The sequence below is a fragment of the Mus caroli genome, chromosome 7 (assembly GCF_900094665.2).
Source record: "Mus caroli chromosome 7, CAROLI_EIJ_v1.1, whole genome shotgun sequence".
In the NCBI taxonomy this organism is placed as follows: Eukaryota; Metazoa; Chordata; class Mammalia; order Rodentia; family Muridae; genus Mus; species Mus caroli.
The window spans coordinates 124650430-124666244 of NC_034576.1; the positions used below are offsets into that span (position 1 = coordinate 124650430).

A 15815-nucleotide genomic window follows, 5' to 3' on the forward strand; every position below is an offset into this window, starting at 1 on the left:
CACACACACACACACACACACACACACACACACACACACACACACACAGGACCAGACAAGCTGTAACTGTGAATAACTGAATATCAAGCAAGACATGATTCCATCTTGGCTGCAGTTCTTACCCTAGTTTACCACTTCTGTCTTAGGGCACACAGCTTCATGGCACTAAAGCCATCTTAGGATTTACCCGACAGATCTAAGCCACCCATTGCCCAATCTTGACTCCTTTAGGAGGTGTGCCCTTGTTGACAGTGCCTCCCAAACCTGCCCACAGTCACCAACAATGTTTTATTTCTTCTGGAGTTTTTTCTTTGCTTGATTCTAATACCAGAACAAAGCATCCTCATCCAATATTTCCAACAGGGAGTGGGTCAGCCCCGCGGGGGACCACTTTACAGTCTCCTGAATGGAAGAGTAAGATCAATGGTCTAACCTGGCTTCCGAGCCGTCCCTTTGGGGAAAGAGGTGATTGGAGCCGTTCTTAGTTCTTAAAAATAAATGATCTCCTCTCTAAATTGTCTCACTTGGGACTTCTTCAGTTCCAAGTGAAAGAAAAGACAAATCGGACTGACTTCTCAAGAAAAAGAATGCATCATCCAGCCAGCGCATCCCCATTGTCCACCTTAGAGCTCCCTAGTCCCTGCCCCGGAATGATTTACCTCGGGTTCTTACTCAAATGGACAGAACGTTCTAGTCCCTAGGGGGTGCACAGGAAAGATGGCAGGTGTGTTTTTATGGAGTTCAGGAGGGAGCAGAGATAAACCTTGAACAAGAAATGACTCAAAGAACAAGTCAATGACCATGTAATGAGAGAGATGACATGGAGAGGAGTGTGTCAGGGGTTGGTATTAAATAAAGCACAATTCTGAACTGCTTAAAAATACCATACTTAGCCGGGTGCTGGTGGCACACGCCTTTAATCCCAGCACTTGGGAGGCAGAGGCAGGCGAATCTCTGTGAGTTCGAGGCCAGCCTGGTCTACAAAGAGAATTCCAGGACAGACAGGAGTACACAGAGAAACCCTGCCTCAAAACACCCTCCCCCCAAAAAAAAACCCTCACCATACTGTAAAATAATAATCAGAAGTCAGGGCTGCCCTCAGCTCACTACTGGGGGCCAGCGGCTGACTCCATGGGAAGATTTGATAGACGGATGTCTAGGAAATTGGTTTTCAATAGCATGTCTACATTAAATCACATACACACACACACACACACACACACACACACACACACACACCCATACACGCACGCACGCACGCATGCACATGCATACACATGTATATGAGCAATGGAAGCCCAGTCTTGAGGCGCTGTCATCTTCCAGTCTGAATCAAAAGATGGCCTTAACTCACTTTTCCTTAACTCACATCTTTGCAGAACAGAAGCCACCTGCACACTGTGACTAAATTACCCAGAGTGACACAATGGGAGGAAGGAGATGCTTAAGGAGGAAGGAAGCACTAGTATGCTATGAAAAGCCCAGTCATCCTTTTCCATCAGTTTTGGATACTTTCCCCTGCCTTGTTTCTGTCTTCCTGGACACACAGACAGGGTGTCCTTTCTCTGCAAGTCCGTGATCACTGCTAAGTAGAAGTGAGGCAGGAGAGAGCGTAGTGGTAAGAACTGTAATAAGAATAGTTACTACTGACTGGTTTGGTTCCGACTAGATGCCAGGCCCTGGGCTGAGCACACAAGTGCAGGGATCATAGGTACTGCTTCTTTGGTGAAAACCGTCCTTAGACTTGCCCAGACCGTTCATGATCTCACAGAGGCCACAGCTCCTTTTGCTGGTGGTGCCTTCCGGGCTTCCCTCCTGCAGAGCACCCCACACCCCGAGAGCAAGTCTGGCCCACCTCCACTTGAGTCGTCTTACTGGTTTCCTGCTTGTACCTCAGGTTCCTGATTTTCTTCCTCAGTGTGTCTCCTTCCCACATGGTACAATGCATTCAGCCCCAGGTCACAGCTGACCCTGTTTGTTTGGGATTTTGTTTGTTTGTTTGTTTGTTTGTTTGTTTGTTTGTTTTCCCCCCTCAGTGCTTCTGGGACTTCGTGGAGAGATGGTAGCTCTATCCCTGGTACCCACCCCCCACCCCTTGCACTGCTGCTATGATGTCACAGTCTATGAAAGCAGGACCACCCAGGGAACTACCCTCCTTCTAACTCCCCCACTCCTTTCTTTCCCAGGCCGTGCAAGAGGAGCTTAAGTCCTCTTTCAGAAATAAAGCTGTTTTTTTTCTGCATCTCTAGTTTTGTTTTATGAGCATTTAGCCCAGCACACAGGATAGCCTTCTGCCTGGGTAGCTACCGCCTGCCTGCTCTACTCTAACAATTTTAAATGACAGAAACAAAAAAGACAATTGTTTGCTTAAAACAGTTGTTGACTGAAACAGTTTTCCTGGGAGAAATTTAACAAGAGCTAAGCATTTAACCCAAGCAAAGAGAGAGAGAATGAAAAGACATAAGAGACCTGGATATGGTAATCAGATGAATTGCTTAGCATGCACAAGTGCCTGGTTCCTTCTAATGCCACGCATACTATATGTGATAGATATAGGCCTGCAATCCCAGCACTGGGAAGGTAGAGGCAGGGTGAGTCAGAAGTTCAAGGTCGCCTTGAGCTATAAAATGAGTTCAAGGTCAACATGAGCTACATGGGAGATTCTCTCTCTCTCTCTCTCTCTCTCTGTGTGTGTGTGTGTGTGTGTCTGTAAAAGTAGAATTACTAGTAATAATTTTTTTAAGGCACACTGAACCTAGTGGTTCAGCTAGCCTAGCCAGGAGAGTCCCAATGTACCGTCTGTCTCTGCTTCCCAGCACTAAGCTTACAGGCCTATGGTGCCACACCCAGGTTGCTTTATGTGGATGCTGTGGGTCTAAACTCAGGTGCCTTACGCTTGGGCAGCAAGCACTTTACTGACTGAGCTATCTTCCCAGGCTTCCAGAGAGTCTTTTAACACTCTCTGGTATTAAATAAGTCACATGCCACCTTGCAAACTCAGTTCTGTCTCCCGATGTTAACAGTGTTCCTCCAGCCTTCCTGCTGCGTTATACAGTTACCTGTTATATGATGTCAGTAACAGAGCTGGAAAAAAAATCCTCTGGCCAATACTGTTGTACAGCAGGTGCCTCAGGCATTCAGTTACAGGAACACGCTGTACAGACTTGCCTCGGGGAGCAGTAGGCTAGACCCAGAGCTCAGGGATGCAAGGGGCTCTGCCCCTGAGATTTGGGTTAGTACATTCTATGATGCCCACATCACAAGGAAGTCCACAGAGTGTGTCCTGGTCGTCTGGGGATGCTTGACTGTGACTTAAAACCATGTGGCAGAACCCGCAGAGGCAGCTGTAGAAGTCTCCAGATGTGCAGCCCCTGCCCCCGGCCACTCATCTGCCTCTCTGCTGCCAGCTCTGCACCTTCTGCCAAACCCTCCCTGTGTGTCTAATTGTGTCTATTTATGCTGGAGATTCATCTGTATTACTTGTTTGGTTTGTTTTCTCTAAAGGATCTGCTCTGGGACTATGTCTCAGTTCTATGTCTGTTTTCTTCTCTCTGTCTGTTTATTTTGCATTTGTCTTTGAACTCCACTTGAGTATTTTGCTATTTGTTTTTCTCTTCGTACCTTACCCAGGTCTTTAAGAATAACGAACGCTATTGTGGGAATAGGCAATTTCTCTAAGTTTTTGATGTGTCACATCCTGAGTTCTGTTGCTCTTTCTGGGTCCATCCGGGAAATGTGGTCTTCATTTCCATTCTTATGAAATACATGTAGGCACACTCTTTAACCTTGAGAATTAGCTTTGCATTTTTTTTTAGATATTTGCTCACAGAGCTGGGAGGATGGCTCAGCAGTTAAGAGCACTTGCTGCTCTTACAGAGTTAGGTTCCCAGAACCCACATCAGATGACTTACAGTCACCTGTAATTGTTTCCTCGGAAGATCCAATAACCTCTTCTTGCTTTCTTGGACACCAGTATAAACATGGTACGCATACATACATACATACATACACTCACACACACACACACACACACACACACACACACACACAGAGAGAGAGACAGAGAGAGAGAGGGGGCGGGAGGGAGAGAGAGAGAAGTAAATTAAGTTTTTAAGTGTTTGTTCCTGTATCAAGTTGCAATAAAATGGCTTAGGCAGGCGATGCAGCTCCTTTTCCTTCTTTACAAAGTGAAATCTCTTTACTTTATTATGTGTATGAAGGCTTGGCCTACAGGCATGGATGTGTACTACATGCATCCCTGATCTCTGTAAAGGTCAGAAGAGGGCTTCTGATTCCCTAGAACTGGAGTTACTGAGGGTTGTGTGCAGCCAATGTGGGTGCCGGGAGTTGAACCCAGATCCTCTGCCAGGGCAGCCAGTGATCTTAACTACGGAGTCACATTTCCAGCCCCTTGTAGTTCGTCTTATTTCCCTTTCTTCCAAGTAAACGTAGTCTACATTCAATGCTCCTGACTATTCTATAGGCATTTGAATAAAAAGTGTGTCTATTGTCTGTAGGATGTTCATTTCAGCATCGATGAAGTGCACATCCTCATGGCTTGTGAACCTTGTATGCCTTTATATTTTCATTTTGTTTGCTTAAGCTAAGTACATAACACTCGTCCTGGCTCTCTCAGTCAAAATGTCAGATACGTTTTATTTTCTTTTCTGGTGGTGTTTTATTTTTTCCTTCCATGAGTGTAGCAATATCATTTTCTGTGTAACTCCTCTGGGTCTATTATACCGACATGACGTCATCTTTGTCATAGTTGATGTTTCTCCCTTACTGACATGACGTCATCTTTGTCACAGTTGATGTTTTGTCCCCTGCAACCTCATTGATGACATTCATACAGCCACTTACCCTTCTTTCCATGGAAATCCACAGCAGGAGAACCCTCTGTGCTCAAGAGGCATAAGAGAACAAAACAGATACAAATCTTTACCCTCAGGGAGATTTCTCTCTAGGTAGAGAAAAAGAAATAACAATTTTATGTTGGGAGTGGGGGGACCATGACATGTTCCATACGGATAAATAAATGCTGCCTGGGGAGCGCTGGAAGCAGGGTTGGCATGTAGATTTCAGGTCCTTTCTCAGGAAAGAATTTACTTGCAAGGTGACATTTAGCAGGGAGGTAAAGGGAGGAGAGCTTGGGTCCTGCTGCTATCTAGGGAGAAAGCAGCTAACTCCAAGGCCCCAAGGCAAGCCTGTGCCTGGTGAACTGCGGGCATCCATCATGAAGCAGCTTGTGAAGCGAGGGTTAGGTCAGCAAGGAGGAGGACTGTGGTGTGTTCTGAGGGAGGATGTTGAGGACAGCCATTCTGCTCCTTGTTCCTTCTCTGTCGATACTCCTCATAACATAAAAATAAAGTCTCACATGTTATGAACCTGTTCCCATCACTCAATAACGTTGGCTACATCATTTTTTAAAGCATGTGTGTATGGGTGTAGTGTTTATGCATGCGCACATGCATGTTCATTTTCGTGAATATTCACTCTGGGGAGGGGGAGCGGTGCTTGTGTACTATAGCATGCGTGTGGTAATGGAGGTCAGAGGTCAATTTCTGGTGTTGGTCATCATTTTTCAGTTTGTCTGAGACAGACTCGGGTTCATTGCTGGGTACACCAAGTTAGGTGACCTCCGAGTTTCTAGGAAGATAGGGTTACAGATGCAGGGTTCAGCTTTATGTAGGTCCTAGGGCTCCTAACCCCATCCTCTTGATTGACAGGCAAATTCTTTGTCCCTTGAGCTATCTGAGCTGCTATCAAAGATCATTTCTTCTTTGTTTCTTTGTTTGTTCTTTCTTTCTTCCTTCCTTCCTCTCTCCCTCCCTCCTTTCCTTCCTTCCTTCCTTCCTCCCTTCCTTCCTTCCTTCTTGTTTTTGTTTTGTTTGTTTATTTTAAGACAGCCCTTCTTTGTGTGGCCTTAGCTTGTCTTGGAACTAGCTCTATAGACCAGGCTGGCCTTGAACTCACAGAGATCTGTCAGTCTCTGCCTTCTAAGAGCTGAGGTTGAAGGTATCCACCACCACCACCAGCCAGCTCCAGACATCATTTCTTATAGCTTCATGTGACCCATTTTGTAGAGCTGCCTCCATCAGTCAGTCATTTATTCTAAGACAGGGAATACATATCTATAAAAAAAAACTCACAACAATAAACTGGCAGCTCAACTCTGATGTGCATACACTTTTAATTATGTCCTAATAAATCCTCAAGACTGAAATTAATGTCTCTGAGAATGTGTGTGTCAATAAAATGTTTGCTAACACATCCTGTAGTTTTTAAAAAAACTTCTCCATCTGATGAGTGTGTGTCAGTATTATTTCATCCTTACATGTCAACTCTTAGTAATGTATATGTCAAACACTCAACTCAAGGACTGTACACATTCTGTAGTTCCAATTCTGCTAAGCCATTTGCAGATTGCTATTTGTTTATATTTATGGGGGGTTCTATTTTTCTTATTGATTCCTAAGATCTGTTTAGAGAGGATGTCGTTCAGTTAGAGCACTTGCCTAGCAAACAAAATGGTCTGGGTTTGGTCTCCAGCCCTGCAGAGAAAAAGAACTCCCAATACTGAGGGCATGCATGTTTCCCCGACATGTATGTCATGAAATCCTCCCATTCATGTAAAATGCCACTTTCCTTCATATGTATTTGTCTTAGTGTGCAGAGAGTGTCTGTGTAACTCTAACCTAATACGATAAATATCAAGGCAGTGGGCAGAGACATTGCCCCGCCCCATTCTCTAATTCCCTAATTGTCTGAATTACCCACCCTGTGTTCATTGTCTCCAGTAGATTTTGAAATTCAGTGATTGGCGTTTTCTTCTGAAACAATCTTTCCTAATTTCAGATTGTTCCCTTTTCCGGCTCTCTTGACTCTCACTGGAAATATGAACTAGACATTTTACAGGATTTTCCTCCTGCAGCTGCTCTCCTGGGTTGTCTGATCTACGGCGTCCATGTTTCTTGTATTGGATGGCTGGGTTTCCGTGTGTCCTGCCACCTTTATCTCTCCTTCTAGAAGGATGAGCACAGAGGTGACCTGTGTCCCTTTCCTAATCCCTCAGATCCAGATAAGAGAGCCAGGAGCCTTTTGTAATCTCATGCATACCAGATATCCTGTGCCCTGTAGGGGACCTCAGGTAGAGATGGCTACACAGGCAAGAGTCCCTCCTGAGGGAGAGGCAGTCTCCTTTACACACTGTAAAGTTCTGTGTCCATTGTTAAACTGGGTAGAGTCCCTGTTCTTTTCTTCTAGGGTACACTGTCCTTTCCTGGGGTCAGCAGAAGTGCATATAGTCTGGGTCTGTCCTCCCTGCACGCCAGCTCCAGTAGCTGGCCCCTCCCCCAGCCTCCTGAATGGAAGGCATGGGACTCTTATGTACACCTTGCTCATCTGATCCAGGCTTGTCGGTGGCTGGCGTTTCCACTACCTATGAAAGCTGGTGAACTGTATTTTCTGAAGTGTGAGACCCAGCATGACTTTGGATGCTCATAGTCAAGAGTGTGGGTTGTACTGACGTGTCTACTTCTCTTCTTAGTACTGTGCAGGGAAGGTCCTGGGAGTAGGTGCCTAAGATGCTGTGACACTCTCTCTTTTTGCTGGTTCTATCTAGAGAGGGAAAGCCTTGTGCTAGACTGTGGGAGCACCTGCACCTCTGTTGGTTGGTCTCGTGTGCTTAAGCTGAGCATCACAGTGCAAGCATGAAGAAGAGCCAGCTGTGAGCGTGTGCCTGTGTGTGTGTGTGTGTGTGTGTGTGTGCACATGTAGAAACCAGAGGTTGGTGTTGGATGTCTTCCTCAACCGCTCTCTACCTTGTGTTTTGAGACAGAGTCTCTCTTTGAACCTTGAGCTCACCAGTTAGCTAAGAATCCCTGAGATCCTCCTGTTCTAATCCAGGGCTGGGATTAGAGAGCCCCAGCTCAGGTTTTCATGCTTACATAAGAAGCACATCACTGGGCTACCTCCCTAGTTCCATCTTCCATTTTAACAGCCATTTTTACTCAAGGAAAGTGACTGGATTTATCTTAAAGGAATTGATTCAAAATATCTCTCTCTCTCTCTCTCTCTCTCTCTCTCTCTCTCTCTCTCTCNTCTCTCTCTCTCTCTCTCTCTCTCTCTCTCTCTCTCTCTCTCTCTCTCTCTCTCCCACTCTACCCTCTTGTTTCATTTTCTGTGCCAGCAGGTAAAATCTAGATCTTCATATATGCTAACTTGAACCTTCAAGCCAGACAATGGACTTTAAATGTGAACTTATTATTGTTTTTAAAACCCCAATTATTTTCATGATAAACATTAAGTCAAAATAATGTGCAGACTTGTGCAGCCAGCCTCCCCGAACTCCCTCAGATGTGCACACACCTTCTTAGTTGTGTATCTTTTAGAACTTTGTGGGAGCGAACTGAGCATGCAGTGTGAGGCTCAGAGGCTTATGTTGCTGCCTCGGCTTCATCTATCCCTTCATGCGGACACCGCTTAAGAAGATGTGTGAGTTGAGAGAAAAATTGAGCTTAAGATTCCATGTGAATCCATCACACACTGCTGAGTTTTAGGGAGAACTGTCAGGGAGGAAGAGTTTGGGAGCCTTGCCCTCACCTTTGCATGTCCCCTTTCCCTCCTCATTTTATTTTATTACCTGTGGTCAATATCCTAGCGGTCAAAAATAAAGGAAAGCTCCCATGCACATTACCAGTCCACCCGTGCTGTTCATGATGACAACGCTGGTGGTGCTTACTAAGGATCTGCACACTGCCTGGTGCTGCATTTGTTTCGCACGCACACGGCCTTTCAGCTCTATGCAGAAAGGACTTTTATTCCAGCATGTAGAAAAAAATACAGAGGCTCAGATGGACTTTGCATCCAAGGTTCTCCAAAGGAGTAAGGAGTGAGGTGGGAGCTAAGCAAAGCACCGTGCCATGCCAGGGCTTGATAGCATACCCACAGGAACACTGTAAGCCCCAACAGCCTCTGCGGAGAAAAATGGCACTGTGAGGTCTGTGGTTGTGTGTGGAAGGGAGAGGACCTGGGGGGTTGGTCAGAGGGGAAGAGAGCAGGGAGGCCGGCTAGCATGACTCAGGAGAGAGATACTCTGTGAGTGATGTAGCTCGCAGAGCTGTGTGTGTGTGCCAGGCTGGTGCATGGCTGCCACAGGTTGCATGCTGAGGTCCTCACAGTCCACCCTGTTTGAGGCAGAGTGTGTTGTTCAATGCTGAGTTGTATCTGGAGAGTCCCTTATTTTGGGCTCTGCCGAGCAGGGCCAGGCATGCAGGTACCTCACTAAGCCCAGCTTTATGTGCATTGCAGGGACTTGAACTTGAGTTTCATGACAAGCACTTTACCCTCCTGAGCCATCTCCCCAGGCTGCAACACAGGTTTTTAGGTAGACTTCCTGCTCAGCTTGATGCTGTTACACAGTCACAGACTGATCCCAACCACTTTGTCTTTCCCTAGGTTCAAGTTACTAAGCCAGGAAGAGGGTGAATACTTCAATGTGCCCGTGCCACCTGAAGGAAGCGAGGGCAATGAAGAGCTGCGGCAGAAGTTTGAGGTGAGGTTTTGTTCTTCCATGGGTTTCTATGTGAACCAGATACACCGTATCTTTTTATCCTATCCACGGTGCCAGACCTTTTAGGACTCTGAGCCTTTGCCATGCTTTTCCAGCTCCAAGAAAACTCCTACTTCGAGAGCGTGTGCCTTGGGGCGTCTTCTGTACTGGTTCGGACTTAGTCGTTTCTTCCCAAGTGTTCATTCTGTGCCAAGGCTTCTGTGACGCTGATCTGGGCTGGGAGGGTAATAATGGGAGTGGAGAAGAAGACAGAGCAAAGATTTATTTTGCATGAATTCTGAATTTGGGTCCGTTGCGGGTCTGTACTGTCCTCAAGTAGACTGACTATGGGGGACTCTACAAAAGCGCCTGTGGGCAGATGCTCACAAGTGATCATTTTGTCCAACCCATGGGGCTGGGTGTGACCTTGGACTCTGCTGCTGTTGCTTCCTACTTCAGATAAGTTCCTGTCTTTGGGACCAGGGCCCCTGTCATAGTTGGGGTTTCATTGCTGTGAAGGGACACCATGACCAAGGTAACTCTTAGAAAGGAAAATATTTGATTGGGACTGGCTTACAGTTTCAGAGGTTCAGCCCATTATCATCATGGTGGGAAGCATGCTGGTGTGTGGGCAGACACAGTGCTGGGGGTGGGAGTGGTAGAGAGTTCCACATCTTGATCCTTAAGCAGCAGAAGGGGCCTGTCTCCCACAGGAAGCCAGGAGGAGGCTGTCTTCCTCATTGGGTGGGGCTTGAGCGTATATCTGACCTCAGAGTCCTCCACAGTGATGCACTTCCTCCAACAAAGCCACAGCTCCTAACAGTGTCACTCCCCATGGGTGAACCATTCAAACACATGAGTCTGTAGGGGCCAAACCTACTCAAGCCACCACAGTTCCCTATTATCCTCTATTGTAAGGTAGCAGGTAGGCAGTTATCTGCCAGTCTTGCAAAGGGAGAAGTTTGGGGAAAGGTGGGTAGAACTATGAATGGCATAGGTGCATCACGTGACTTGAAAGTATTTCCATGTGGGAAACATGGCGCACAGCAGCTATAGGAACCTGGAAGAAGTGAGGACGTAGTGTGGAGGTCAAGGGTTGAATTCCAGGTGAGTTTGGGGAAGACGGTGAGGTCAGAGGGTCTGGTTGGCAGTGGCTTTAAGAAAGGCTTTGGCATTTACCCCAAGAAGCATGTTAGCTTCCCACTCAACTAGACACACAGTACTTGAGTACTCATGGGTCCTCCCCACAGCCTGGAGAATGGTAACGCTAACAATGCTGTGGGGTCTCTGTGGACATGAGTGGAATAAACACATTGGCCTTGGGGTTGCCAATCATCCTCCCTCCCTCCGCTGCCACCATTCAAATCTGAAGTGTTCTCACAGGCTTAGGGTTTGAACACTTAGTCCCCAAGTGGTAACTCTGTTTTGGGAAGTTTTAAGAACTTCATCTGCTGGAAGAATTAGGCACTGGTAGTAGTGGGTCCTTGTAGGTCTCTTGTCCCTAGCTAGGCTGTCTTCTCTCTGGTTCCTGTTCACTGCGAGGTGAGCAGCTGTCCCTGCCACACACTCTCACCGCTGTGGTGCTCTGCCCAAGTGCACAGGGCCAGGAGACTGTGGGTAGATCCCTCTGAAACTGGGAGCCAAATACATTGTTTCTCCTTTGAGTCATGCCTGTCAGGTGTTGTCTCAGGGACACAGTGACTGACGTATACAATGACCTTGGTCACTGAACTGCATTTTCTTGGTGTCTGTTGATCCCAGATAACTTCATAAAAGCAACTTTCCACCACACGCCACCCGGAGTTGTGAATTGGATATTTTCAGGAATGAACTGGAAGGCAAGACTTCCAGAGAAATCTTTCTGGGCTGGCAGTGTCTGTTGGCTGGAGCGGTTATGATTATGGGTGGAAAAAATAAAACAAAACAAAGACACAAGGCTGGCGGCATTCTCTTGTAGGAAATGAAGCCTGAGCTTCACAAAATAATTTCTTCTGTCCTGGGGCAGCAGGGGTGACATTTCCAAACACCAAAGAAAACATTCTCTATGTGCATTGGAATAGAGCATTTGTCTAAGACAGTAATTGGCTTGAAGTACAGGGCTGTTTTATCTGCATGCGACAAAATATGCCCCCTTATCCCTAGCAGGAGCCTGCAAATACTTGTTTACGGCTGAGTTATAATCGCGCTATACCATAGTCGTTGATTAAAAAAAAAAAAAAAAAAAAGAGTTTCCAACAGACTGAAATCACTGTCAGACACAAGCAGGGATTTTACTTGACCTTGACCGTGAGAAATGTAATCCCCACACAATAAGCAATTAGGACCCAGGATGAATCAAGAATTACCTTCAAACTTCTTATCAGGAGCAACTCGAGTGCTGAGTGACAGACTACGGGGGTTCCAGAATCGGGGTGACATTGTACTGTGGTGGGATGCCCTAGGTGCAATGAGAAGACAGTGAGGGTGTCCTCTGCCTCTGGCCTTCCCTGTGGGCTGGGGAAGATCCTGTGATTTGGGTAGTTCAGAGTCAGTCACCTGGCAGGCTCAGGGTTCTCTTATTGAACAAAATACTTATGACATACCGTGTACCTACCTTGTCACACCCCTGAAAGTTACACCGGGACCACTCCCAACTGTTCTCTTTCAGAAGAAGAAACTGAGGCCCAAGAAGGGAAGTAACTGTCCAGGGTGCCAGGGCTAGTCATGGCCCTGGGTTTGAGGTTTCTAGAAATAAATTATATGGACCCAAAGTCTGGTCTGAAGGTACATTTATATTTCCAGTACTTGGGAGGCCAAGGCCGGATAGAGTTAGTAACAAGCCTGGGCTACAGTGAGGCCCTCTCTCAAAATCACCTGTCAGTCAAGAGATAGTAGCTGATTCGGGAACCGGACCCTGACAAGCCTTGTCAGGAGCAGGAGATGAGGGAAAGAAGAGGTGGGTAAGGACAGTGTCCCTTTATGTCAGTGAGAGATTGATTCCAGAGCCCTGTCCCCAGCAGATATCCAAATCTGGAGACACACAGAATGCCACCCTGTGTGTGTGTGTGTGTGTGTGTTTGTGTGTGTGTCCCCTTCCATGTACGTTAAACCAATCCAGATGATTTAGAATTCGTATAACATTGCAGTGGTCTCTAAATGACCAGTACTGTATTGTTTTGGAATCAAAGGCAAGGGATCTCTGTAAATGTTGAGTATGGGGAGATTTTCCCCAACGTTTTGCTCCTGTGGCTGTGTGAATCTGCTGTTACTTACTGGGAGTGACTGTCAGATCAAGCTGTTGCTGCTACAAGCAGATAGACTTGCCTGTCCTCCCCGCAACCCCCTAATAAAAGAAAACTAGGAGAGTTTCCTTGCTGAGTGTCTCTGTTCAGGGATGGAAGCTGGGGTCTTACCCACAGCCCTCTTCACTCACTCTTGGAGGTATTACCCCTAGTAAGATGATTGGAGGTGGGCAGCAACCCAGAGCTTTCAACTCTGTAACATATCTGACACTCTGGAAAGATGACATGAGGATTGAATGACATCATGCCTCTAGAAACTCCTGGTGTGTCATAAGCATTCAGATGTCCAACATTGGTAATGGTGTTGCCAGATCCTCCCTGAGAGCCAACCACGCTCAGCACATCCTCCTGGCGTAGGTGGGAGCCTCTCTAGGCATCCCATGCCTTCTGACCTTGTGGGGTAGCTAGGAGTACACTTGGAGGGGTGGGGTAACAAAGGGTCCTGAAATCAGGACAGGTGCTGATCATCTGAGATAGAACGTGGAGCCTTTGTGGTTCTCTAGGATATAATGCAAAGTGACACACTCCACTTGGAATGGATGCTTTCTGCTTCAATTCTGCACAGGCCTCTCTGGCTCCAAATTGCAAACATGAAAGGCAGCCACGGGTGGATGGTCGTTTCTGCTGTGACTTTCATTTTGTATTGCCCTCTCTTTGATGTAGGACCTGGGCAGCACCTGCAAGTCTGGGATCTGTAGAGAGATGTGTGATAGGCTCTTGTCCTCAGAAGGCTCCCAGGGTCAGGGGAACAGCCCCCCATGGTTTCAGGAGCCGTGTAGATAATAAGGAGAAAGCCCAGGCTACTGAGTGTTGCCAGGCTTTCTTCTAAAGAGAAAGCCTCTTGTTTAGAAGAGGCTGGGAGTCTGGCTTTGTAGTTTTGTTTTTAGTCGTAAGGAGAGAACACAGGGTCTCGTGCACTGTTAAGAAAGTACTCAACTACCGAGCCATATCACCACCCCAAGTCTAGATTTTTATACGACCTCTCCTGATCTTCAACAGTTGACATCTGATTTAAATATTAAAGTAACAGCAAATGTTGGGCAGAACAGACTTCTTATTTAGATTCTAGATATTGAACTAATAGACTGTTCCTGTAACCAAGGGCTGAATGTAGGCAGTTTAAAAGAAAGGATCCCTCACACCACACACATACACACACACACACACACACATACACACATACACACACACATACACACACACACACACACATACACACACACATAAACACACACACACGTTTTGGAGGCTTAAAGGTTGCATGGCCCTATCCATGTGGTCTCTGGTGAGAACCACCTTCTCTGGGGTCCTGCTATTCGAGAAAAAAAGAAAAAATAACTGGATGCGTGCAGAAGGGGCTCAGCACACCGCTGACTTGGCTGCTCTGGGGAGAAATAACTTTATGAAACCAGCATTTCTTCCCAAGGTGGGCATCCTAGGCATGCACACTTCTCTCAAGGTCCCACCTCTTAGAGGTTATATCACCTCTCATGTCATATACTGTAGACCAAACCTCCAGCATATGAACCTTATCTAAACCGCAGTGCACAAACACAGCTCCCCTCAAAGATTTTTAAAGTTTGGTTATTTGGGGGCCTGGAGAGAGTACTGGTTGCTTTTCCAGAGGACTCGAGTAAAATTCCAGCACACCCTATGTGTCTCACAGCTATCTGTAACTCTTGTTCCAGCGACTCTGACGTCCTCTTTTGGCCTCCACAGGCCCTGCATGCACACAGTGTACTGACACACATGCAGACAAAACACACACACACATAAAAGGAAAATCAAATGTAAGAGGAAAAAGTCCAATTTCAGTCAATTGCAGCAAATTCAAGTGGAAAAGGCATGAGCTCTCGCCTTTCGTTTCAAAGGGGATCGCGTATTAGAACCTCCTAGTGGATGCGCATGTGCCCAATGGCTGGGCAGAAGTAGAGCAAGAGGCAAGAAGTCCAATGCATCATGAGTCAGCTACCAAGTAATAGAAGACAGAGCAATGAAGCAATGAGACAGGAGGGAAGCTTGTATCAGTCAGGAACAGGAGGCTGGAGGGAAGATTCAGGATGGCATGAGGATGTGGTCCAAGAAAGACAGGCAGCCCTTGTCCAGGTTCCTGTCTTACGGGAAGTCTCCACCCAGAAGAGATGGTCTCATGTCTGACCTATCTCCTCCTCCCTGGGACCCCATCCTCCTGTCTCTCAAATGTTTTTGCCCTTAATTCATGCGTGCTGCTTGTTGGGTATCTTAGGCTTAAATATTAACACGTCTTACCATCAAAAAACTAGTTTGAGGACTGAGCCAATTGCTTCATTAGTAGCCTCAAACAGCACCAACACACAACAACAGGAGAAAGATCAATGCCATTAATGCATTCTCAGCAACCCAGTGAGGGCTTCCTGGTGTGTACAACCTTGTAGAGGGGCTTCAAGAACGTTCTGATGAGAGGAGGAAGGAGGACGTGAAAGGGTTTATGCACTTTGATTCCATTTGGATGAAATTCAAGAACAGAGAAATCTGACCTATGAGAATAGAAATGAGAGCAAAGGTTGCCTTTGTTAGCTAGAGATCAGCTGCAAACCTCCTTAGGGATTTGGACTTGTTCTGCATCTTGTTTGGGGCATGGGTTAATGCTTATTGTCAAAATCCATCAGAAGGATACACTTCAGATCTGTGCATTTAACTGCTTACATGTCAATTATTTATCTATTTTTATTTGCGTATGGGTGTTCATGTATGTGCTGGTTGGTCCACATGTGTCTATGTACCCATGGAAGCCAGAAGACAACCTTGGGTGTCCTTCCTCAGACACCATCCATTTTTATTTTGAGACAGGATATCTCATTGGCCTGGAACTCACAGAGTAGGCTAAGCTGCTGCCCAGTGAACTCCAGGGAACCATCCTCCCATCTCTACCTCCCCAGCCCTGGGATTGCCAGCATGTATCACCATGCCCGGCTTCTTATTAATGTAGATTCTGAGGCTGG

General features: G+C 46.5%; 1 protein-coding gene across 2 annotated transcripts in view; it reads left to right on the plus strand.

Moving 5' to 3' along the window:
* The window catches only part of Prkcb (protein kinase C beta), a 335554-nt gene that overhangs the window by 228283 nt on the left and 91456 nt on the right, over positions 1-15815 (plus strand). For both annotated transcript variants that reach the window (XM_021166848.2, XM_021166849.2), the window contains exon 8: positions 9460-9556. In XM_021166848.2, the coding sequence (XP_021022507.1) occupies positions 9460-9556 (97 nt within the window). The remainder of the gene's footprint in view (positions 1-9459; positions 9557-15815) is intronic.